The 24,032-nt window shown below is 38.1% G+C and overlaps 1 protein-coding gene across 1 annotated transcript; it reads right to left on the bottom strand.

Moving 5' to 3' along the window:
* Positions 1 to 688: 688 nt before the first annotated feature.
* Positions 689 to 16,342, bottom strand: LOC146449198 (uncharacterized). The gene is made up of 16 exons (XM_085101910.1): positions 16,252 to 16,342; positions 14,792 to 15,045; positions 14,274 to 14,391; positions 13,846 to 13,968; positions 13,558 to 13,680; positions 13,271 to 13,393; positions 12,964 to 13,086; positions 12,270 to 12,392; positions 12,225 to 12,238; positions 11,968 to 12,085; positions 11,663 to 11,785; positions 10,915 to 11,037; positions 10,628 to 10,750; positions 10,321 to 10,443; positions 1,147 to 3,412; positions 689 to 943 (listed from the first exon to the last, which is right to left on the bottom strand). Exons 1-15 carry the CDS (start codon positions 16,340 to 16,342, stop codon positions 2,352 to 2,354), a joined length of 2,763 nt encoding a protein of 920 aa, XP_084958036.1. The 3' UTR covers positions 689 to 943; positions 1,147 to 2,351.
* Between the last annotated feature and the right edge of the window lie 7,690 nt (positions 16,343 to 24,032).

Here is a 24,032-nt window from a genome sequence, read left to right as displayed (position 1 = left end):
ATACAGCAAATAGCCTCCCACGCAGTCGTTTTTAGGGGACTCGTATTACCTCCTCCCCTCAAACTTTCCGTTTAACTTTCCGTTTAATAGTTTTTAATGAACTGATAAATACTGCAGATCTCCCCTTGATACCTTCTACATTCTTCTTTGCTTTCTCAAATCCAGTTAGTCTGTCGTAGCACTTAGTACAAACAAACAAATCTGCTCCAGAGTTTCGGCACCCGTAAGAGGCGATATCTTCACCGATTGTCAACTCGATCAGGCGGGGAAGATCGATTACACTTTCCCGAAGCTTTTGACTCTCCCAGCAGTGTCAAAACGTCGCACGAGAAGCGCTTGTATTCGCATTCGATATTTGTTTTGGTGTTTCAGCCATGACCAGCCATTTTAGAAGTGAAAAAATATATATATTCCGACTTAACTCCCGCATCTCTCAAGACTGTAACAGAGACTGTAGACACTGTACAAAGCTCGCGGGAAACGGAAGCGACCATCGTAACCAGCAATTTGATTTGATGTCATTAAACAATGCCTCGATGGTGATTGGCTAGGGTGCTTGGGGAGTAAAACAATGGGAAAGGAATGTGGCGCTTGGGTAAGCAGGCGTTTGTGGGGAGGAGGTAATACGATTCCCCTAAAAACGACTGCGTGGGAGGCTATACAGCAAACAGAAATGAGGTCTCTCTAATTAACGTGTTTAATAAGTTTATTTCAGCCAAACTTAAATATTAACTAAGCAGCATTTTATCAAGTTAACTTACAGATAACAGTATATGATATTACCACTCTCAAAAAGCTTATTCATACAACTTATCAAAGTCTGCAACAAATGTGTTCTTCTCAAACGTTCACGGCTATAGCTACTGAAAAACGTTTGGACCCGTGGTATGTGATTATACATATAGTTCAGTAGCATTGAATGCATGTGTAACTGTAATTTAATCTTACTACATACATTAGTGTCCGGCGCCTCAAAATAACCGGAACCCGTGTGCTAAGGGAAGGAAAACCCCTACAGAAAACCACTGGCCCTCCAGGTTGGGGGTTGGGCGTGGGGCCAACAACTCCACCCCGTAAAAAAATACCTAGTTACGGAAACCGCAATTATTCTTTGCGGCCTTATGCCCCACTGGGGGCTCAAAGGACTGAGAGAGTACATTTCTGAAACAGCGTTTGAGGACACTTTAAACCAGGTTTAAAGTATAGAAAGAAGTGTACATTACTTTGGTCTGCTAGCCTATCGTTAACTCTAGCCAAGTATGTGCAGAAAACGCTATGGAAAGCACGTGCGTACAGGGATTTTACGCACGAGATTGTGATGTGTTGAAATTTTAACGAGTGATATTCTTGATTAAGGAGAGTGCGTAAATACGAATACTGTAAAAAGAACTCTTCATTGCCTACTCTATATTTGATTATTTGCATTATGTACAAGAAAGCTAACCAGTAAAACCAAAATACAGTCACGGCAAAAGTTGGAAGCGATTCTCGTCTACAAGCAGATTACTGCGTCAATTAGCCTGTGAAAAGAAAAAAAAAAGGAAAACCCACTTGTAAAGTAACGAGTCGCATTCGAAATTTTCTCCAGGCATCGAGCTGGCAAAGGCAAGGAATTTGTTGCCGCTGATGTCAAAAGACTGCACATCAGCTGCTCCATTTGTCGGAAGCTCCTGTACTTTGAAAAAGCTGTTTCCTGACTACTTGTATACAAATGGGTTTCCAATGTAAATGGTAAACACCCCCGGTCTCACCCCTCTGATCCTTAATCTGAGAAAAGCTGTTACGGCCCTGATTTAAAGCTAAAAAGTTGTATAACTTGTTACGAGATTAAGGAGTTCCTAAATGGCCACTAAAAAAGTGTAACGTGGCAATCAACTAACGCCAGCGGGGAAAAAACAAAAACTAATCAATGAATTTTTCTTTAGATCTTTGCCACCCTCTGTACCATCCCTTCAATTACCTCTAGGGCTCAGTAAAATCATCGTGAAATAAAAAAAGTATTTGTCTAGATGTTCTCAGGCCTCCTTATTAACCTTTCAGTCCTTTTCTGTAATCTGATTTCCTCGCTATTAAAAAAGTCTAGTGGTAAGCTTCCCTTACATGGTAAGCAACCATTGTGTTAACGAAAATTACAATATGTTTACTGATAATATAAATAAGCTACATGTAAACTTAGCTTTATAATGTTAATACTATCCTTGCAAAGTTGTACTTGTTTCTCACAACTATATATCCTATCGTGCTTTATGTTTGATACATATTTTTGATTAAAGTAAATCTTTTTCGAGTTTTTGGCGTGTTTGTAATTGTTGGCTTAACGTAGTTCCTTTCCCTCCAAACCTCAGAAACAATTATTTGTAGATCCATTTATACAGTCCACTGTTGGTGTTGAATCCCCCATGTTTTCCGTACTCTGCAATTGCCAGGTAAATGTGACCTTTGTACTCAAATGAAGTCATATCAGTCGCTCCGTAAGTTATATTTTCTTGGTATTTCACGAACTGTGATACATTGAACCGATACACAGCTGAAAAACCATCCCAGTTGGTCACACCAAGGTACGTTTCGTGGCAGATCTCAAATGGATGCATGGCGCTGGCTGCATGAGTGGGAATGGACTGGAAATGAACGAACCTGTTACCATTCCACTTGTAAATGAACGAATTAATGTTGTAACTACTCCCATTAAAATAGTTGGCAAAGGCGAGGAATGTCTCATTGTTGTGGGTAAAGGACTTCACACCGTTGGCGCCATATGTCTGGAGAGTCTGCACTTTAACAAAGCTGTTGACTGACCACTTGTATACAGGAGATTGGACAGATCGCTTCTCTCCGGAAGAGTAATAGTTTGCAAAAGCTATAAAAGTTTCATTGTGTATTACAAATGCCGTGCTCCCTATCGCTCTCTCGGTTTCTATCTCCTGAAACTTTTTAAACTGGTTGACTTCCCATTTGTAGATGGTCGAGTTTGAGGGTTTTAACCAGCTATCACTCGTAACGGCGAGAAACGTTTCCGGCAACATTTGAAAGAAATGAAAGTTGGTTGCTCCATTTGTTGAAAGATTTTGGAAAACAACAAACTGTTGTCCATCCCACTGGTAAATGACCGAGTTCAGGTGTGTTGTAACGCCATCGTGGCGGTTGGCAACAGCAAGATAATGTTTGTCGGCGATCGTAAAATATTCGATATGACGTCCTCCTATGGTGTTTATGGATTGGTAATGAGAGAACTTTCCAGTTGAAACATCTAGTTTGTAGATGGAAGAGCTTGTCTTATATCCGTAATTATCACCTATATGGTTGGCGAAGGCGAGGAAAAGACTCCCATCAATTCTGAACTGTTCAACAGCGTGTGCTCCTCTGGTCGGAAGATCTTGATATATTTTGAAGAGAGACAAACTACTGGAACAATCTTAGGTGAAAAGAAAAACAAAAGTGCCTTCAATCATTTAAAAGTCTATAGGACATGGAAATAATCAACGCAAAATGATCAGTCAAGGATGAAATGAAGGGAATGGGAAAAATGACCTAAACACAAACGTACATCTTGGAAAACAAGACAATGAATTATACCTTTTATAATTAAAACATAAGTGACCATCCCCACTATGTACAAGGAAGCTAACCAGTAAAACCAAAGTACGGTCCCGGCAAAAATGGGAAACGATTCTCGTCTACAAGCAGATTATTAAGCTAATCCTGGGTTAACGTGAAGTTTGATTCAAGTTTAATTACTAAAGAAAATTAAAAGCATTTTTCCAAAACACATTTGCCCGTCAGCTTTATATTAGACTTTTCTTTACCTTTAATTAAAAGTCAGCTTTTAACAACATTTTTACAGCAGTGATTATATTGGGGGGAACACCTAAAGTATGTCTGAAAAGTTTACTGTGTTGTAACCAATCACAGGCGAGATCTTCACACCTCAGAAACCACAGGCAACGAACGGTTTCCCATCGGTCACGGAACAAATTATTTTCGTTTTGTTTTGAGATACAAGCTGTCTTATTAGGAATTTAAAACACCGCTGTTCTCCACGATCAGTGCTGAGGGGCATATCCAGTATACCGTTCGATGAAAAAAAAAAAAACATTTTTAAAGCCAACGCGATGTTCAATTCATATCTGAAAATTTATTTTTCTAAGAAGAATTCGACAAGAACAACTCTCGAATTTCAACTTTATTATAACCTTCATTATAACCTTGCTAAGTTACACGTATGAGACGGGGAAACATGTACTTTGTAGGGTGACAGAAAAAAAAAGTAACTGCAACACTTTCGCCTGTACTAGTATAAAAACACAACGTTTATATTATGTCTTTTGCCGATGTATCTCCGCTCCGAGTGAAAGTTAAAACTACATAATGATATACAAAACTTTTCAACATATAGCTGTTATACCCGGGTGTTATAAGCCCAAGAATTACAATCGATATGAGTGGAATCTTACTGAACTATTTACTAACACACTTGAATTTGCCCCGTTGTTTACACTGAAACCATTATAAAATGAATTTTCGGGAGGATTAGCAGGCGAAGAAATGGAAATTAACGAGGCACTTTCCATGAAAGAACTCACTTGTCCTTTACAGGTGTCAATCAGTTAAGGTAAGCGCCAATCCTCTGATTCCAGTGGTACTTTGTTTTCAAGCGCCTTATTAAGGTAAAGCAGATCTTTATCAAGCTCTTGACGATTCAGATATTTTACTGGATTCAGACGTTTTACGCGTGGACTCAATACGGCAAAAAAACTTCCGCGCAGGGCCGTACATAGCGCGGGGGCAGAGGGAGCAGCTGCCCCCGCCAGGAAAACTCAATTTGTTTCTAACATCACACTGATCACAAGAAAATCGACTAATTGACTGAAAAAATATTCCTTCAATGTGAATTCCAAATAATTTTTTTGGAAAATCTTTTGAGGCAAAAGCCAGTACCAGTTTTCTTATGAAAATAATGATTTTGTCAGTTTGGGTTGCCTATGATTTAGAATTCGGTATGTAAATAAAGACTGACAAGCCTATGCCACTTTCTGGCGCGTGTTTTAGCCTTTTCAAATCTAGCTTATACAAGTATGTTTTTTTTTTCAGAGATAAATTGGTTTTAAAAGCCTGCGCTGCTTGCAAGTATTTGCATGTAGCGGGTTTGGATTTTAACCATCATATGTTCATCATCCGACAGGTCATTTGCGCCAAATGATTTTTGAGTTTCCTCCTTTGAATTCTCTCCATTTTCAATATAACCTCTTATTCCGTGTGTTCAACGACGGTGTTTTTTATGCCACAAGGGCATTTCAGCTGGGTTTGGCTTGGCTCTTTTAAGTGCTTGATAGTTTTAACTGCCTTTCTTGTTGAGATTTGTGTAATGTTAGGACAGAAATTAATCATTGCTTGTATCATGTAATGAGCTTCATTCTGTAATCGTTGCAATGCCGGGCCCGGCTATTAGAGTTTGTCACAACGAGTTGTGTTTCTTGGCACGGCTATTTGGTTTTTTGGTTCTCTAGTAATCGTTGTAGCGTGTTATAGAGCTATGCAACGTGTCACAGTAATATAAACTAAATTCGATTTTTGAGACGGCAATACGACTTTGTACTGACGGCTAGTTAAGAGAAAATATATTCAGTATTGGAATATATTTTCTCCCAACGCCGTCAATATAAAGTCGTATTGCCGTCTCAAAATCGAATTTAGTTTTTTATCGTTATACTGGCATTTTGTTGGAGAGAGTAAACGGATAAAGTACAAATCGTGCGCTGATTGAAAGATAAATTCTTACTTCAGTTAAACTGTAGCCATGGTAATATCCGTGCGCGAATTTTTTTTCTCGATGCGGGTTATTTGAATTTTTGGCTTTAATTTTTGCGTTAAAACAAAGAAAATGCAAAAATTTACAGTCCATAAAGCACTTACTATTGATGAAATAGACGAGCTAGTAGGTTTGAACATTTTACCAGCAAATGTTATTGAAAATTCGTTACCGCCGAGACAAAAACAACAACATGAAAACAGTGATGAATAAACCTCACAACCCCACAACCAGAAGCAAGAATAAAAAGAGTAACCATACTAGTACCCAAAAACGAAAACAAAGCATTGTTATCCTAGCTTAGATGCCGTGGAGATTTAGAAATTTGAAAGAAACCAAGCGGTGAAGAATACTGTAAAAATTACCGAGTCTGCCGTTCGGCGCTACGACAAGAAGATCAAATTGACAAACCTGAGTCATGAAAGAGAACGCAGCAGCGCTCTTGGAGCAATTTTTTCTAGAGATAAGAGACATCAGAAAAGAAACAGATCCTTTTGCTTTGAAAATGCCATAATTTATTGGAATTTAAGCTCGTTGTTATTTACCGTGGCCGCTTTCACACTCAAGAAAGTCTTTTAAGTAAATTTCTCGTCATCGAACTTATAATCACTCTTTTTCGCTTACCTTCAAGAAAAAAGTTGTATCCGCTGTACCATGGTACATGTTCACCACAAAAAATACATTATAAGTGGTCCTTGAACAGTGTCAGAAGCTTTGTAAACTCAAATGAAAAGAAATAAACAACACCATCCAACGTCGCATGTTCATTCATAGAAGTAAAATTTTGATCTGTGCGTGCCGTGCTGTCATGCTTACATGACAGTTTTTGAGCCAATCGGAAACCGTCATTTTGAGACGACAATACGACTTTTTATTATTCCACTATTATGTCATTTCACCAAATAAGGTCAAGAACGCGCAAAATATGAGACCAATGGCAGGACTGGACGAAGAATAGTTTTTGAAACGATGCAAGCTCGAAAACAAGTTTTTAGCATGCCAATCACTTGTCATTTATCTTTTCATTTTATCCAATCAAATTAAAGACATTTAACTGGCTTTCTGTGTTGTTTACGTCATTCGTACGCGCCATATACCGATGGACAGTTAATGCCGGGTGTATTTCAAAACTGTTACCAAAACAGAGAAGCCAAAATAACAAAATCTTTTTGTAGTGAAATAATAAATCTCTTTTTCGATGGTTTTACATATAATGCTCGCGGACATTTCGCTCATTGCTTGTATTTTTCCTCGCCCCTTCGGGGCTCGGAGAACTACAACGCAACTCGCAAAATATCCGCGCGTATTATATGTAAAACCATCAAATAAGATATATTGACGTCTCAGCGCAATGGGAAGATCCCCCAGGATTGCGATAATACTGAAAAGGCTTGAATTGTATTTAAATAACGACTGTGTTTTTGCAAACGCTTCGCTCCACTGATATAGTGCGTTTGAATTGTGGAAGCTCACTGATTTTCTCCCTTTGTTTACAGCAGTGCATCGACTGTGTTTTAAAATGAGAGACAATATTTGCTTCAAGCTAAACAAGACATTAACTCCATAAAAAGTCATGACAATTCAAAACAAAAAGCATCGGTGTGGTTTTTTTACTCTAAACGTCGTAGAGGCAACTTTCTGTGTAGGAGTGAAAACAAAATCAATGTCCAACTAGAAACCCTGTCTGCATACGGTAGACCCTAGCCTGCGTGGCAGGCGCTAGAAAGGGGAAGGGAGAGGGGAAAATTGGGCCCTCGCGCGCCCAATTTTCCCCTCTCCCTTCCCCTTTCTAGCGCCTGCCACGCATGCTAGGTAGACCCCTGTGAGGAGTGTGCGGAGTTTGCCCCCACAGACAAAAAATCCTAGGTACGGCCACTGCGGTAAATCATTTTCGCCTTTAAGCTTTTCCAAATGGTCTTCTGCACTTGAAATCTGTGCCTCCAAAAAACTGACATTTTCAACAAGTTCTTGGTTACGGCGGTCTAGAGGAGAATCGATCTTGCGTGTAGTAGTACTGCTTGAGTTTGATGCAGTTGCCGTCTCTCCTTCGGCTGGCCAAGTTTTGGTTCTTTACTGCTAAACTGCAATTGCTTCGGCATTAAATGTGTAGTACTGCCAGGTTCTTGTGATTTAAGCTTAAGTTGTCGCAGTTCGTGGTACAGTGCTCGCTTCTCCGCGAGAAGCAAACGTTTTGGCGACAGGAATGTATAGTCTAGATCGCCCTCTTGAAGATGCTGTAAGGATTTGCGAGTCGAAAATGCCCGGGATTCAAATTCAACCGCCAATCTTTCTATTCCTGGTATTCCAATTGACATAAGCCTCTGTTTTACCTCTGACATTTTCGTATTCTTCAGAACTCTTCTGAACAAGAATTTAGAGCAATTCTCCCACGCACCTGCAACGTACGCTGTTTTTAGATACGCGATAGAGGCAGGAAATAAAATTAGACTTGTTGACAGCTGTCAAAGATGTCTGGCATTTGCCTCTGATTTTGTTTGTCTAGTCACGTGATTTCAGTTTTAGTCATTATGAGTTCCTTGTTGAAAAATCTTCTCACGGATGCATTTGACGGTATTTCGCCCGGTAAACAGACACCATCCAACCGATAATCTTCTTTGTAGCTCGTTACTATACGAGCTTGGCTTGCATAGCTTTTCAACTTCTAGGTAAGAGCGCACATTTTCGGTTAGAACTGACTCCTTACGTCCACTTAGAGCCCTTCGCGGGGCAGAATAATTGTTTTCATTATATTCCCTTATTACTTTCGTAATAAATCCGGTACTAACTCGTGATTGAGCGCTTATTTCTCTGATTGACAAACCGTTTTTGTGAAGATCTAAAACGTTTTCCCGGATTACTTGAGGATAAAGTTTCCCAATGTCGTAGATTTGGCCATGTCGATTCTCCCTCACGTGACTCACGCGTACATTAGCTACCAAAAGAAACAAATTACCAAAAAATAGTAAATCGCCCTCACCTAACAAAAAAGTGTTAACGCTTGCTGCAATAGCCGCGAAAAGATGGAAATCAGAAAACTCTTGCGGCTCACCTTGCAACATCGTAACTTGCGATCAGGCGTAACTACCGATTTCCCGATTTCGATCGTTACAAAAAGTTTGAAAATTCGCGCGCCAAACCGCCGCGTGCGTCAGCCCGGCACATTGGCTTTGTAATTTATTTCAAAATCGCTCAAACCTGTATTCTTTGCTATTATAGCACAAACTGTAAACAAATAGGAAGGAAAAGCAATTGTCTACTTGTAAAAAGACTGAATGTTAAACAAAACGAAAATAACTTGTTCCGTGACTGAAAAGAAACCGTTCGTTGCCTGTGGTTTCTGTGGTGTGAAGATCTCGCCTGTGATTGGTTACAACAGAATAAGCATTCCAGACATAGTTTAAGTGTTCACGCCAATAAAATCACCGCTGTAACGAGCGAGATACAAACCTCAATTAACGTTTTATCGGGGATTAGCGTTACTGAATCGGCTTTCAAACAACTAGGCCCTGGATTGTAACCGAAAGCTTCTCAACTAACGTATCACCCAAGCTGTTGCAAAGACCAGCCAAACATTAAGGTCATCCCAATGTTATCGTACAAAATGATATGCCAACTTTTCTAGTGCAGAGACCCAAAGTAATTTAACACTTTCGACAATGAATAAATGCAACTGGTTTAATAATTGGAATAGCCAGTCATTTTTTTTTTCGTTGAAGGGTTACCACGAATTGCTCAACGCCAAATTTACCTTAAGACAATAACCTCGAATAATGAATAGAACGGCAAAAAGTACCTAAGCATGATCGTCCATCACCAGTGAGCCCCGGATTACAGGTGCAGTTAAAAGATCCAGGGGTATTGACACAGGATGCATTCTTGCTGCAGTCGTGGATGCCTTTTGTGCATTCATTGATATCTGAAAAATGTAAAATTACAAAAATGGAGATTAAACTGCTTGGACAAGCATTAAATGTAAGTGGTTTAACAACTGGAATAGCTAATTGATTTTTTCCTGAAGAGTAAGCACAAAGTGCTGATTTACCTTTACACATTATTATTATTATTATTATTATTACAATCAACAGGGGAAATGAATAGAACGGCAAATTGTACCTAAACATCATCTTCCGTTAACAGAGAACCCTGGCTTACAGGTGCAATCACGGAACAATTAAACAAGCTAATTATAAATGGAAAGGCACATTATAGCTGAGTACATGAGCTGACCAAACTTATAGTATTTACCTTTTTCACATTTTTCTCCTGTAAATCCCAAGATCGGTTCTCGCATGTTCTCAACGTGAAATTAAGCGTAACAAAATGTTACACTTCGAATACAACCTAACTTTGTTGGAACATATTTTTTTTTAGGATATCATACTTTCTTAAATTACACGATCGTTGAATTCGGCCAAAAATTGCTACATCTTGCAATCTGACCAGGGGATTAAAACATGACAAAAGACAAAGACAAGAAAGAGACTACCAAAGTGAATAAAACAACAAAGTTTTACCTGAACATGAGCGTCCGTCACCAGTGAATCCCGGCTTACAGGTGCAATTAAAGGATCCATGGGTATTCAGGCAGGATGCATTTTGGCTGCAGTCGTGGATGCCTTTAGTGCATTCATCAATATCTAAAAAAATAAGAAATGACAAAAAGTGATTTAACCGTTTCGACAAAGAATAAATGAAACTGGTTTAATAATTGAAATAGCCAATCATTTTTTTGTTTCGTTGATAGGGTTTCAACAAATTCCTCAACGCCAAATTTACCTTAAAACAATAACCTCGAAAAATGAATAGAACGGCAAAATGTACCTAAACATGATCGTCCATCGCCAGTGAGCCCCGGATTACAGGTGCAATTGAAAGATCCAGGGGTATTGACACAGGATGCATTCTTGCTGCAGTCGTGGATGCCTTTTGTGCATTCATTGATATCTGAAAAATGTAAAATTACAGAATCGAGATTAAACCACCTGGACAAGGATTAATTGTAACTGGTTCAACAACTGGAATAGCTAATTGTTTTTTTCCTGAAAACTAAACTTCAAAATTACTTCAACACAATAATCTAAAAAGATGAAAAGAACGGAAAATTGTACCTGAACATAATCGTCCATCGCCAGTGAACCCCGGATTACAGGTGCAATTGAAAGATCCAGCGGTATTGACACAGGATGCATTCTTGCTGCAGTCGTGGATGCCTTTTGTGCATTCATTGATATCTGAAAAATGTAAAATTACAAAAATGGAGATTAAACCGCTTGGACAAGCATTAAATGTAACTGGTTTAACAACTAGAATAGCTAATTGTTTTTTCCTGAAGAGTAAGCACAGAGTGCTGATTTACCTTTACACATTATTATTATTATTATTATTATTATTATTATTATTATTATTATTATTATTACAATCAACAGGGGAAATGAATAGAACGGCAAATTGTACCTAAACATAATCTTCCGTTAACAGAGAACCCTGGCTTACAGGTGCAATCACGGAACAATTAAACAAGCTAATTATAAATGGAAAGGCACGTTATAGCTGAGTACATGAGCTGACCAAACTTATAGTATTTACATTTTTCCCCTTTTTTCTCCTGTAAATCCCAAGATCGGTTCTCACATGTTCTCAACGTGAAATTAAGCGTAACAAAATGTTACACTTCGAATACAACCTAACTTTGTTGGAACATATTTTTTTTTAGGATGTCATACTTTCTTAAATTACACGATCGTTGAATTCGGCCAAAAATTGCTACATCTTGCAATCTGACCAGGGGATTAAAACATGACAAAAGACAAAGACAAGAAAGAGACTACCAAAGTGAATAAAACAACAAAGTTTTACCTGAACATGAGCGTCCGTCACCAGTGAATCCCGGCTTACAGGTGCAATTAAAGGATCCATGGGTATTCAGGCAGGATGCATTTTTGCTGCAGTCGTGGATGCCTTTAGTGCATTCATCAATATCTAAAAAAATAAGAAATGACAAAAAGTGATTTAACCGTTTCGACAAAATAAATGAAACTGGTTTAATAATTGAAATAGCCAATCATTTTTTTGTTTCGTTGATAGGGTTTCAACAAATTCCTCAACGCCAAATTTACCTTAAAACAATAACCTCGAAAAATGAATAGAACGGCAAAATGTACCTAAACATGATCGTCCATCGCCAGTGAGCCCCGGATTACAGGTGCAATTGAAAGATCCAGGGGTATTGACACAGGATGCATTCTTGCTGCAGTCGTGGATGCCTTTTGTGCATTCATTGATATCTGAAAAATGTAAAATTACAAAAATGGGGATTAAACCGCTTGGACAAGGATTAAATGTAACTGGTTCAACAACTGGAATAGCTAATTGATTTTTTCCTGAAGGGTAAGCACAACGTTCTAAACTTCAAAATTACTTCAACACAATAATCTAGAAAGATGAAAAGAACGGCAAATTGTACCTGAACATAATCGTCCACCGCCAGTGAACCCCGGATTACAGTTGCAATTGAAGGATCCAGGGGTATTGACACAGGATGCATTTTTGCTGCAGTCGTTGATGTCTGTTGTGCATTCATTGATATCTGAAAAATGTAAAATTACAACAATTGAGATTAATCCGTCCGGACAAGGATTAAATGGAAACGGTTTAACAACTGGAATAGCTAATTACTTTTTACCTAAGTGATTACCACAAAGTGCTAATTTACCTTTACACAATCAACAAGGGAAATGAATAGAACGGCAAATTGTACCTAAACATAATCTTCCGTCAACAGAGAACCCTGACTTACAGGTGCAATCACGGAACAATTAAACAAGCTAATTATAAATGGAAAGGCACATTATAGCTGATTACATGAGCTCGCCAAACTTATAGTATTTACCTTTTTCACATTTTTCTCCTGTAAATCCCAAGATCGGTTCTCACATGTTCTCAACGTAAAATTAAGCGTAACAAAATGTTACACTTCGAATACAACCTAACTTTGTTGGAACATATTTTTCTTAGGATATCATACTTTCTTAAATTACACGATCGTTGAATTCGGCCAAAAATTGCTACATCTTGCAATCTGACCAGGGGATTAAAACATGACAAAAGACAAACACAAGAACGAGACTACCAAAGTGAATAAAACAACAAAGTTTTACCTGAACATGAGCGTCCGTCACCAGTGAATCCCGGCTTACAGGTGCAATTAAAGGATCCATGGGTATTCAGACAGGATGCATTTTGGCTGCAGTCGTGTATTCCTTTAGTGCATTCATCAATATCTAAAAAAATAAGAAATGACAAAAAGTGATTTAACCGTTTCGACAAAGAATAAATGAAACTGGTTTAATAATTGAAATAGCCAATCATTTTTTTGTTTCGTTGATAGGGTTTCAACAAATTCCTCAACGCCAAATTTACCTGAAGACAATAACCTCGAAAAATGAATAGAACGACAAACTGTACCTAAACATGATCGTCCATCGCCAGTGAGCCCCGGATTACAGGTGCAATTGAAAGATCCAGGGGTATTGACACAGGATGCATTCTTGCTGCAGTCGTGGATGCCTTTTGTGCATTCATTGATATCTGAAAAATGTAAAATTACAGAATCGAGATTAAACCACCTGGACAAGGATTAATTGTAACTGGTTCAACAACTGGAATAGCTAATTGTTTTTTTCCTGAAAACTAAACTTCAAAATTACTTCAACACAATAATCTAAAAAGATGAAAAGAACGGAAAATTGTACCTGAACATAATCGTCCATCGCCAGTGAACCCCGGCTTACAGGTGCAATTGAAAGATCCAGCGGTATTGACACAGGATGCATTCTTGCTGCAGTCGTGGATGCCTTTTGTACATTCATTGATATCTGAAAAATGTAAAATTACAGAATCGAGATTAAACCATTTGGACAAGGATTAAATTAACTGCTTCAACAACTGGAATAGCTAATTGATTTTTTTTCATGAAAACTAAACTTCAAAATTACTTCAACACAATAATCTAAAAAGATGAAAAGAACGGAAAATTGTACCTGAACATAATCGTCCATCGCCAGTGAACCCCAGATTACAGATGCAATTGTAGGATCCAGGGGTATTGACACAGGATGCATTCTTGCTGCAGTCGTGGATGCCTTTTGTACATTCATTGATATCTGAAAAATGTAAAATTACAAAAATCGAGATTAAACCGCTTGGACAAGGATTAAATGGAACCGGTTTAACAACTGGAATAGCTCATTGCTTTATACCTGAGGGGTTACCACAAAGTGCTGATTTACCTTTACACAATAAACAAGGGTACAAGGGTATAAGGGGGTGAGGGGTGTACCTAAACATAATCTTCCGTCACCAGAGAACCCTGGGTTAGAGGTGCAATTGAACAATTAAACAAGCTAATTATAAATGGAAAGGCAAATTAAAGCTGAGTACATGAGCTGACCAAACTTATAGTATTTACCTTTTTCGCAATTTTCTCCTGTAAATCCGGATGCACATACACAGAGGTACTTTTTGTCAGTGTAGCCAAACAGGCATTTGGCGTTGTTGATGCAAGGTTTGAGAATCGAGCAAAGATTCTGATGGGAAAAAGAAACACACATGTACCACACCGCTCCTATCCTCTCAAGCTAGGTCACAATATCAAATTTATTTATAAAGTGACGAACGAGATACAAAGTACCCAGCTGGTTATAATTACTTGATAAATGCTAGCCCGTGTAAAATAATGATGTTGTTAAAACCTACTATAGATATCATTGCAGGGAAAAAGTATCAATCACATGACTAACCAAGAGTGACGCCAAAACTTGCGACATGCTTCATCTGCTCGTGGCAAAGCTGAATAATTTCAATATATAATTTCGATTCAAAAAAAGGAGTACAATCTCTCTGCCATTTCTCTGCAATAGCGTTAGAATTTCCACTTATATATAGCATATCCACTTATAGATATATTTTTAGATCTACAGTTCATACCTCAGTGGCTCCATATGTCCAGCCAGGCCTTTTTATTACGTCTTCCGGATACTGGAAGTGATCCGAATTACTCAACTCACAAATCATTTTGTTGTCAATTACTGGTCCAATGTTGACTGAAACACACTCGCTCTCCATTAGGCAATGATGTTCGCATAATCGGAATCTGGATTCAATTGTAAGATTCAAAATGACGTGATCCTCCAGGTAATATCCATGATTTGGTGGCAGAAATTTGATAGTTCGGCAGCTCCCTAAGAAAAAAAATAAAGTTCTTTGTCATAAACATCGTTAAAAAAAAATAAATAAATAAAGGATGAATAAAAAACCCTGACAAAGAAAGGAAGAAAGAAAGATCGAAGGGATTTCTAACTTATAGGCTTTGTGATTGGCGTTTCGTTATGTGGTGTGATGTTCGCGTGATTAGGGTCAGGGTCCAAACAAATGATGAGGGCATTGTTGAGGTTTTTTAGTCTTTCTCTTCGCAACGGCTCAGTTAAAAGTTGCGTAAATAACTGCGAGGGTCTTTCTTCTATGTAATCTTTCACCCGCAGTTCAGACATATGTTTCATATATTCAAAGTCATAGTAATATCTTTTTCAACCGAAGTCGCAAGGAGAATAGTGAACATGAGATTTAATTTATTACGGATTTACTCAGAGTTCCTTGAATGCGAAAACTATAACAGTATTCATCGATTTCTTCACCCTCACTTCCTAACCAGCGATAAGACTTTTTCCATCCCAGGCCTTTATTTTCTAATCCTAGATCTGTTGTTTAGTCGTTTAATATTCGGCTAGAGTACGCAACATCGATAAACTGCTGCTCTTATAAAATTGGCGCGAAAACAGGACGCGCTCTTCAGTTAACTTAGTTATTTAAGTCATTCCGCATATCTCGTATTTCGCATAATTATGTCATTCCGCACGTCATGCCACATGCCGTTCCCCAAACTCATTCAGTTCGCTTTTTACCCTCATCGGTTAAAGAACCAGCAGTATGTAAGACAGAGAAAAGTCGTCATGATTTTAGATTTTATCTAAAGAAACGAGTGATATTGGGGATCGAAAGTTTAAGTGCCAGAATAAAACAAGTTAAATTAACATTTAGACTTGATCACAGACGAAATCTCGAATTTTGCACTCTGTCTAAACTAAAATTTTCGCTAAAAAATCCATTTGACTTCTTGCATGTCCAAAGAGTGATAGCTCAGCGTGATTTTTGCCAATAAATTGCATCAAAAGATAAAGAAAATAATATTTAGCTTCCATAATCAGTAACGATTCTAAGAACGTTGTATATACAGTGATAGTTTTACGGCCAGGTAAGTTAACGGAACGTTCGAGAAACGGGCGTCTGTAGGTCTAACGTCTTAGACGATGTAAACGCCTCTAACATAAAACAGCTAATGACGCCTTTTTTGTTTGGAATTAGCAATAAATTAAGACTCGTTTTCTCACCTTGCTGGGCATCAGTGCTGTATACCAGCCATGCTCCACAAAGATAACAGAGGAATAGGTAGTCGAGTATGGAGAAGTAACAACCTGCCATACTTGAATAGAAAAAAAAAATAAAATAAATGAAATGGAAATTTTCTCAAGGACCAATAAAGATATATGCTGTATTCATCATTTCAGCTATGGAAAATTCTTTGAGTTCCTACATGTACAGAAAGAATAGTCGGAGGTATCTTTTCCGTCCCCACAGAGAATTTCGTTCCAGTGAAGTTTGATTTTCACATGGAAGAGAAATGAACTAAAAATTAAGTATGCTAGCGCTTCTGCGACAAGTTGTCCGCAAAAATCTTCAACTCGAAGAACTGAAGAAGGGAAAAATGTAGTTAAATGCGACGATCTATGTCACTGGCATGGTCTATATTTTACCGTTCCCAAAGCACTAAGAGGCTAGTCTACAAACTAACGACACAAACCATCAGTGAGCCCATTATTTCGTAGCCTCAGACTAAAAACGTTATAAATTTGGTAAACCAAAATTATACTGGAAGCTTTTATAGGTTTATTTTTTAACCCGACAAGGAGCCGCCCCAATTTGCACTAAATTTTGTTAATAAACTACAAAACAAGGAACAACACACTCACCGCAGAAATCATTTTTAAACAAGGTTAATTCATACGGCCTTGAAGTAACGATCGAAAGGCAACCCAACCTATAATGTTTTCCAGCTTAAAGTATTAGTTAAAGGAGGTAATATATTTTCAATACATTGCGCCGGGTTGTAGATTTTACCGTTCTAGTGTTTGCAGACTGTTTAGATCTCCCATAATTTCAGATTTCTTAAACAATGTGGCTTTGTCGGTTATACGGGTGCGTCCAAGAGTTTCATTTTGGTGGAATACGTCTAGTTCGAAAGATATCACCAGTCTCAGTCGAAATCGAAACACAAATGTACACTGGCATGGGCCAAAATTGTCGTTCACGCGTTTGACAAGCCTCTCGCCTCCACTTGGTTTTATTGAAGAACACAATGCACCATGTAATTTTCTCATAAAAGAGCAATCCTTTCATTCTTTGTGGTTGCCAAAACTTCCATAATACGGCATAAAATATTTTCATGTTGTTTCCGTTAACAAGTCTCTTATCAGTGATAGAAACCGACGTTTCGGTGCATCTCTCGCCATTATCAAGGTTATATAGAAAGAACATCACAAGAACATCCGTTCGAAAGACATCACCCGTCTCAGTGAGAAATTTGGATTAAATTGTGAAGAAAGAAAAGCGTTATCTTTGACGAAAGGTCACTTAAAACTTTAGCAACGTTGAAAAATTAATCCCATTTGTGTTCGGAGAAAAAATACGTGGTAAAATTACCGAAAAAAGCCCGCTAGCATTTTGAAAAGCCAACAACAGCTCGTAAATTCGAGAAAAAGTATTCAGTTCCCTAAAACTTTCAGCTAAAGAAAACGAACGGACCAAGCTGCGTCAACTTGTGAAAATATCCGTTTTGGAGGTCATAAATTGATGCGAGATTTTTTAAGGTAACAACGTTTTAACTATTTTTGTTGGGTGCTCTAGGTTTTACGCTGAAAGGAGGAAATTATCTACACACAAACTTGCATTTTGTAAGCAAAAACGAGATTCGTTCTGGTCGCGCCGGGCACGTTTCTCTTCTTAAAAAGCGAAATAGGTCGAAATAGAAAGACAAATGTGCACTGACTTGGGCGAAAATTGTGCTTGACGAGTTTGACAAGGCTCTCGTCTCCACTTGGTTTTATTGAAGGACACAATGCACCATGTAATTTTCTCATAAGAGAACAGTCCTTTCATTCTTTGTGGTTGCCAAAACTTCCATAATACGGCATAAAATATTTTCATTTTGTTTCCGTTTAATTAGCCTCGTATCGTTGGCCAGAAATGCAAAACAAACAGTTCACGAACTGGCAAAATCGTTTAATGCTCGAACTTATTTGTGTGGTAATATTTCAATTTCCTTTTGAATCTCCATTTGACTTTCCTGTGTTAAAGACCAATAAAATAAATTTCACTAACGGCGGCCGAACTTGTTTACCTGGATATAATTGTTATTGTTATTCCTTTTTTACCCTTCTGGGCATCTGAGTAGTACTGCAGCCGCACTTCACAAGAAATAGCAGATCAACAAACTCGAACTGAGACGATCTTTACCCCCGAACAATGATTCAAGGTGTGTATAATTGGTGAATACGAGAACTAGAAAGATATGGATTGGAGGTTGCAGGTGAATATTGATCACAATTGGATGGAGAAGATTGTCATCCATCTGGGAATGACAGAGTTAAATAATGACACCAAACCGCTTTGTCGTCTATTTTTGATTGTCGGATGACTTTTAAGTAAAGATAGTAACTTAAGCACTAATACCAATTTGTTTTTCTTCCTTGATAATCTCTATCAGCAAGAAAATAAGAGAGGGAAAAAAAGAGATATGTGGAACACGTATATATTATGCTTGACTACGACGAAGATCCCTTACACAATTGTACTGAAAGTGACGTTTTCTTTTCACAGTTTCCGTTAGAAATATTGAAAACAGGAAGTTTTACCCAGCGAACGTGGCGCTTGCGTAGGAGATAAATTAACTGACAGAAATTTGAAAATGTCAATATGGAGAGACAAAGTTTAGTACTGATATAAATATGAATGTATGAAAATATACTTGAACTGCAGTTGAAAGATGAAATAACAAAAAGCAGAAAAATCCTCTCAGTTATTTACGCAACTTAAGAAAGTTGCGGAAATCGAAAGAAAGCCTGAAATAAATTCAGGCAACTGCTTAGTTAAGGTTACTTATGGGGAAGAAAGGTCGAATTTTTCTCAAATAATTTTTTTTAGATAATTGTTAAAACAAGAAAGGGATGCAAAGTTTCGTGAAAACAACCGTTAGAAATCTTAAAAAGAACGCGAGCTATCTAAAAAACAAAGGTTTGCAGGAAAAGCGGTGAGCGAGCGAAGGTGTCATAATCCAATTTATGCGGGCTGTGTTGAGATATTACGCGGCAAAATTTACCCGCGATCTTGAATTACCGGCAAATTTGCGTATTTTTGTTTACATCGTGTTCATCGCAAGGTCACGGCGTTGTATGTAAAATTTTCCTGTGACACAGCGTTCCTTTTTGTATTCAAGCATTGCGTAAAAGGTTGTTATGAAGAAAGCGAAACTAGAAAAGTCACCTTGGGTGACAGTTAAGAAAAAACCCGGCCCAAAGAAGGTCGAAAAATCATTTGACGAAACCAAAAAACTTCAGCTGGCAGAGAGCCACAAGGGTTCTTGGTACAACCAGTCAGATTTTCTATAACTGCCTCGGCAGTAGAGAAATTCAAGGACGAGAAATCGGATAGTGAAGAGTCGAACATCAGTTCGGAGTCCGAAATCGAAGATGCCGGCGACAATCCAGCCACTTTCGCCGTTGTTGACCGGCTGAAAATAAGCAGCGAACCTCAGCACGCTGCCTTGTGTATTGATAGCGGTGAGAAGTGCATGTCTCGTGTCAAATCCACTGGGGCTGCCAGTTTCATGTTCGGCGTCTATCTGCCGTTTTCTTCTTTGTTTTGGTTTAGCCGGTGGCTTTCTCGCGCCTGACTTAATAACGAAATCGCTTTTATATAATATTACAGTAACACTAAATGCTTACAGAACTCCCCAGGGAATGCTTCTTTGTGTTTGATTGGCCGGCGGCGTGAGCGCGTTGACAAAAATTTTAACGAGGTGCGAAAACTCGGAAAATGTTTCGAGGCCGAAAACACGGCTTTTGTTTTTGCGCGAATTCCCCATCTTCAAACGAATTAATAGGGTATGTAGATTTGCCAGATTTCAACGAAATTTGGCCAAAATGGTCATCATATATTACTGCATCAAAGTGTGTCAGGCTTTTACGAAATTCAAAATATTTTTCCCGTGACGTGTTAACATCTGACGGGACTACAAAAATTTTCCATTGTCCATCTTTAGGATGGGTTTTCTCACAAACCAATAGGAATAAAGAAAAAGCCTGACACGCTTTGTTAGCCTATTATCTCCTGATTGATATTGTGCAGTCTGTTTGATTTTGCGCCTTTACGTGAGAGTGGGGAATTCAGTTAAGTACACGTCGCTAGTATTGAGTTTGCAGGCCTCTGAGCGCTTATGTATCCAACTAAATAAAAAAACATTGATATTTTCGCAAACTTCAATTTATCAGCTTTACAGTGATATATAGTTTTCTGTGGTTTTATCGAAAGCAGCGCGCGTACGCTAGATTTCCCTGAAGGCACTCGCGAAACATGGAAGTAACCTTTAGTTGTGGCAATAACTGCAGCAAGGGCCTTTCTTCTATTTAATTTTTCACTGGCAGTTCAAATATATCTTTAATATATTCATACTAATTTATTCATCCTACACGGTTATATTACGAACACAAAATGTGACCTGAGCTCCCAGTTGGTTTGATAAGTAAGTTGGTAGAGCAAAATTTTAACTATTTTTGGTTGGGTGCTCTGGGTTTTACGCTAAACGAAGGAAATTGCATACACACAAACTTGCACCTTGTAAGCAAAAACAAGATTCGTACTAGTCGCGTCGGGACGTTAATTTCTCTTCTAAACAAACGAAAAAGCTCGAAATCGAAAGGCAACAATACACTGGCTTGGGCCAAAATTGTGCTTGACGAGTTTAACGAGGCTCTTGTCTCCACTTTCTTTTATTGAAGAACAAATCCACCATGTAATTTTCTCATAACACAGGGATCCTTCATTCTTTGTGGTTGCCAAAACTTCCATAAAAGGGCATAAAATAATTTCATTTTGTTTCCGTTTAATTAGTTTCGTATCGTTGGCCAGAAATGCAAAACAAAGAGTTCACAAACTGGCAAAATCGTTTCATGCTCGAACGTCTTTGTGTGGTAATATTTAACTTTCAATTTGAACACAAAATATGACCTAAGCTCCCAGTTGGTTTCATAAGTAAGTTGGTAGAGCAAAATTTTAACTACTTTCGGTTGGGTGCTCTGGGTTTTACGCTAAACGAAGGAAATAGTATTCACAGAAGCTTGCACGTTTTAAGCAAAAGCGAGATTCGTACTGGTCGCGTCAGGACGTTAATTTCTCTTCTAAACAAACAAAAGAGCTCGAAATCGAAAGACAACAGTACACTGGCTTGGGCCAAAATTGTGCTTTACGAGTTTGACAAGGCTCTAAACGGTCTCCACGCGGTTTTATTGAAGGACACAAGGCACCATTTAATTTTCTCATAACAGAGGAATCCTTTCATTCTTTGTGGTTGCCAAAACTTCCGTAATACGGCATAAAATATTTTCATTTTGTTTCCGTCTAATTAGTCTCGTATCGTTGGCCAGAAATGCAAAAGAAAGAGTTCACGAACTGGGAAAATCTTTTAATGCTCGAACTTCCAGGTCTAGTAATATTTAAATTTCAATTTAAACACAAAATATGACCTGAGCTCCCAGTTGGTTTCATGAGTAAGTGGGTAGAGCAAAATTTTAACTATTTTTTGTTGGGTGCTCTGGGTTTTACGCTAAACGAAGGAAATTGCATACACATAAACTTGCACGTTGTAAGCAAAAAACGAGATTCGCACTGGTCGCGTCGGGACGTTAATTTCTCTTCTAAAAAAACGTAATAGCTCGAAATCGAAAGAAAACGGTACACTGGCTTGGGCAAAAATTGTGCTTTACGAGTTTGACAAGGCGCTCGTCTCCACTTGATATTATTGAAGGACACAATGCACGATGTAATTTTCTTATAAATTTTCTCATAACAGAGGAATCCTTTCATTCTTTGTGGTTGCCAAAACTTCCATAATAAGGCATAAAATATTTTCAATTTTTTTCTGTCGAATTAGTCTCGTATCGTTGGCCAGAAATGCAAAACAAAGAGTTCACGAACTGGCAAAATCGTTTAATCCTCGAACTTCCTTGTGTGGTAATATTTCAATTGCAATTTGAGACTCCGTTTGACTTTCCTGTTTTAAAGACCAAGAAAATAAAGTTCAATAACGGCGGCCGAACTTGTTTACATGGCTATAATTGTTATTGTTATTTCTTTTTTACCTTTCTGGGCATCTGAGTAGTACTGCAGCCGCACTTCACAAGAAATTTCAGATCAACAAACTCGAACTGAGACGATCTTTACCCCTGAACAATGATTCACTGTGTGTATAATTGGTGAATACGAGAACTAGAAAGATATGGATTGGAAGTCGCAGGTGAATATTGATCACAATTGGATGGAGAAGATTGTCATCCATCTGGGAATGACAGAGTTAAATAATGACACCAAACCACTTTGTCGTCTATGATTGACTGTCGGATGACTTTTAAGGAAAGATACTAACTTAAGAACTAGCACCAATTTGTTTTTCTTCCTTGAAAATTTCTATGAAAAAGAAAATAAGAGAGGGAAAAAAAGAGATATGTGGAAGACGTATATATTATGCTTGACTAAGCCGAAGATTCCTTGCACAATGGTACTGAAAGTGGCGTTTTTTTTTTTACAGTTTCCGTTAGAAATATTCAAAACAGGAAGTTTTAACTAACAAACAGGTCTCCCGCCTGGCGCTTGCATAGGGGATAAATTAACTGACAGAAAATTGAAAATGTCAATATGGAGAGACAGAATTCAGTACTGATATAAATATGAATGTATAAAAAAGAATATATTTTAACTGGAGTTGAAAGATGGAATAACAGAAAGCAGAAAAACACTCGCAGTTATTTACGCGACTTAAAAAGGTTGCGAAAAGAAAGCCTGAAAAAAATTCAGGCAACTGCTTAGTTAAGTTGTGGCAATAACTGCAACAGGGGCCTTTCTTCTATTTAATCTTCCACTGGCAGTTTAAATATATGTTTAATATATTCATATAAATTAATTCATCCTACACGGGTATATTACGAGCATAAAATTTGACCTGAGCTCCCAGTTGGTTTGATGAGTAAGTTGGTAGAGCAAAATTTTAAGTATTTTTGGTTGGGTGCTCTGGGTTTTACGCTAAACGAAGGAAATTCATACACGCAAACTTGCACGTTGTAAAAAAAAAAAACAAGATTCGTACTGGTCGCGTCGGGACGTTAATTTCTCTTCTAGTCTAAACAAACGAAATAGCTCGAAATCGAAAGACAACAGTACACTGGCTTGGGCCAAAATTGTGCTTGTCGAGTTTGACAAGGCTCTGGATGGTCTCGACTTGGTTTTATTAAAGGACACAATGCACCATGTAATTTTCTCATAACAGAGGAATCCTTTCATTCTTAGTGGTCGCCAAAACTTCAATAATACGGCATGAAATATTTTCATTTCGTTTCCGTCTAATTAGTCTCGTATCGTTGGCCAGAAATGCAAAACAAAAAGTTCACGAACTGGGAAAATCTTTTAATGCTCGAACTTCCTTGTGTAGTAATATTTAAATTTCAATTTAAACACAAAATATGACCTGAGGTCCCAGTTGGTTTCATGCCGGTAAGTTGGTAGAGCAAAATTTTAACTATTTGTGATTGGGTGCTCTGGGTTTTACGCTAAACGAAGGAAATTGCATACACATAAACTTGCACGTTTAAGCAAAAACGAGATTCGTACTGGTCGCATCGGGACGTTAATTTCTCTTCTAAACAAACGAAATAGCTCGAAATCGAAAGACAACAGTACACTGGCTTGGGCAAAAATTGTGCTTTACGAGTTTGACAAGGCGCTCGTCTCCACTTGGTTTTATTGAAGGACACAATGCACGATGTAATTTTCTTATAAATTTTCTCAT

Source organism: Pavona decussata, unplaced genomic scaffold (genome assembly GCF_977016875.1).
Source record: "Pavona decussata unplaced genomic scaffold, jaPavDecu1.1 SCAFFOLD_602, whole genome shotgun sequence".
Lineage (NCBI taxonomy): Eukaryota > Metazoa > Cnidaria > Anthozoa > Scleractinia > Agariciidae > Pavona > Pavona decussata.
Note: the sequence above shows the minus strand (reverse complement) of the source record. Positions and strands in the feature narration are given on the sequence as shown.

What these genes read in the sequence shown, in the direction of transcription:
- LOC146449198 (XM_085101910.1), bottom strand. Translation starts at nt 16,342, where the DNA reads ATGGCAGGTTGTTACTTCTCCATACTCGACTACCTATTCCTCTGTTAT. An exon ending in CGATGGACGATTATGTTCAG is followed by an intron (nt 10,751 to 10,914) that starts GTACAATTTTCC and finishes TACATTTTTCAG; the next exon opens with ATATCAATGAATGCACAAAA. An exon ending in TGACGGACGCTCATGTTCAG is followed by an intron (nt 3,413 to 10,320) that starts GTAAAACTTTGT and finishes TTTTCACCTAAG; the next exon opens with ATTGTTCCAGTAGTTTGTCT.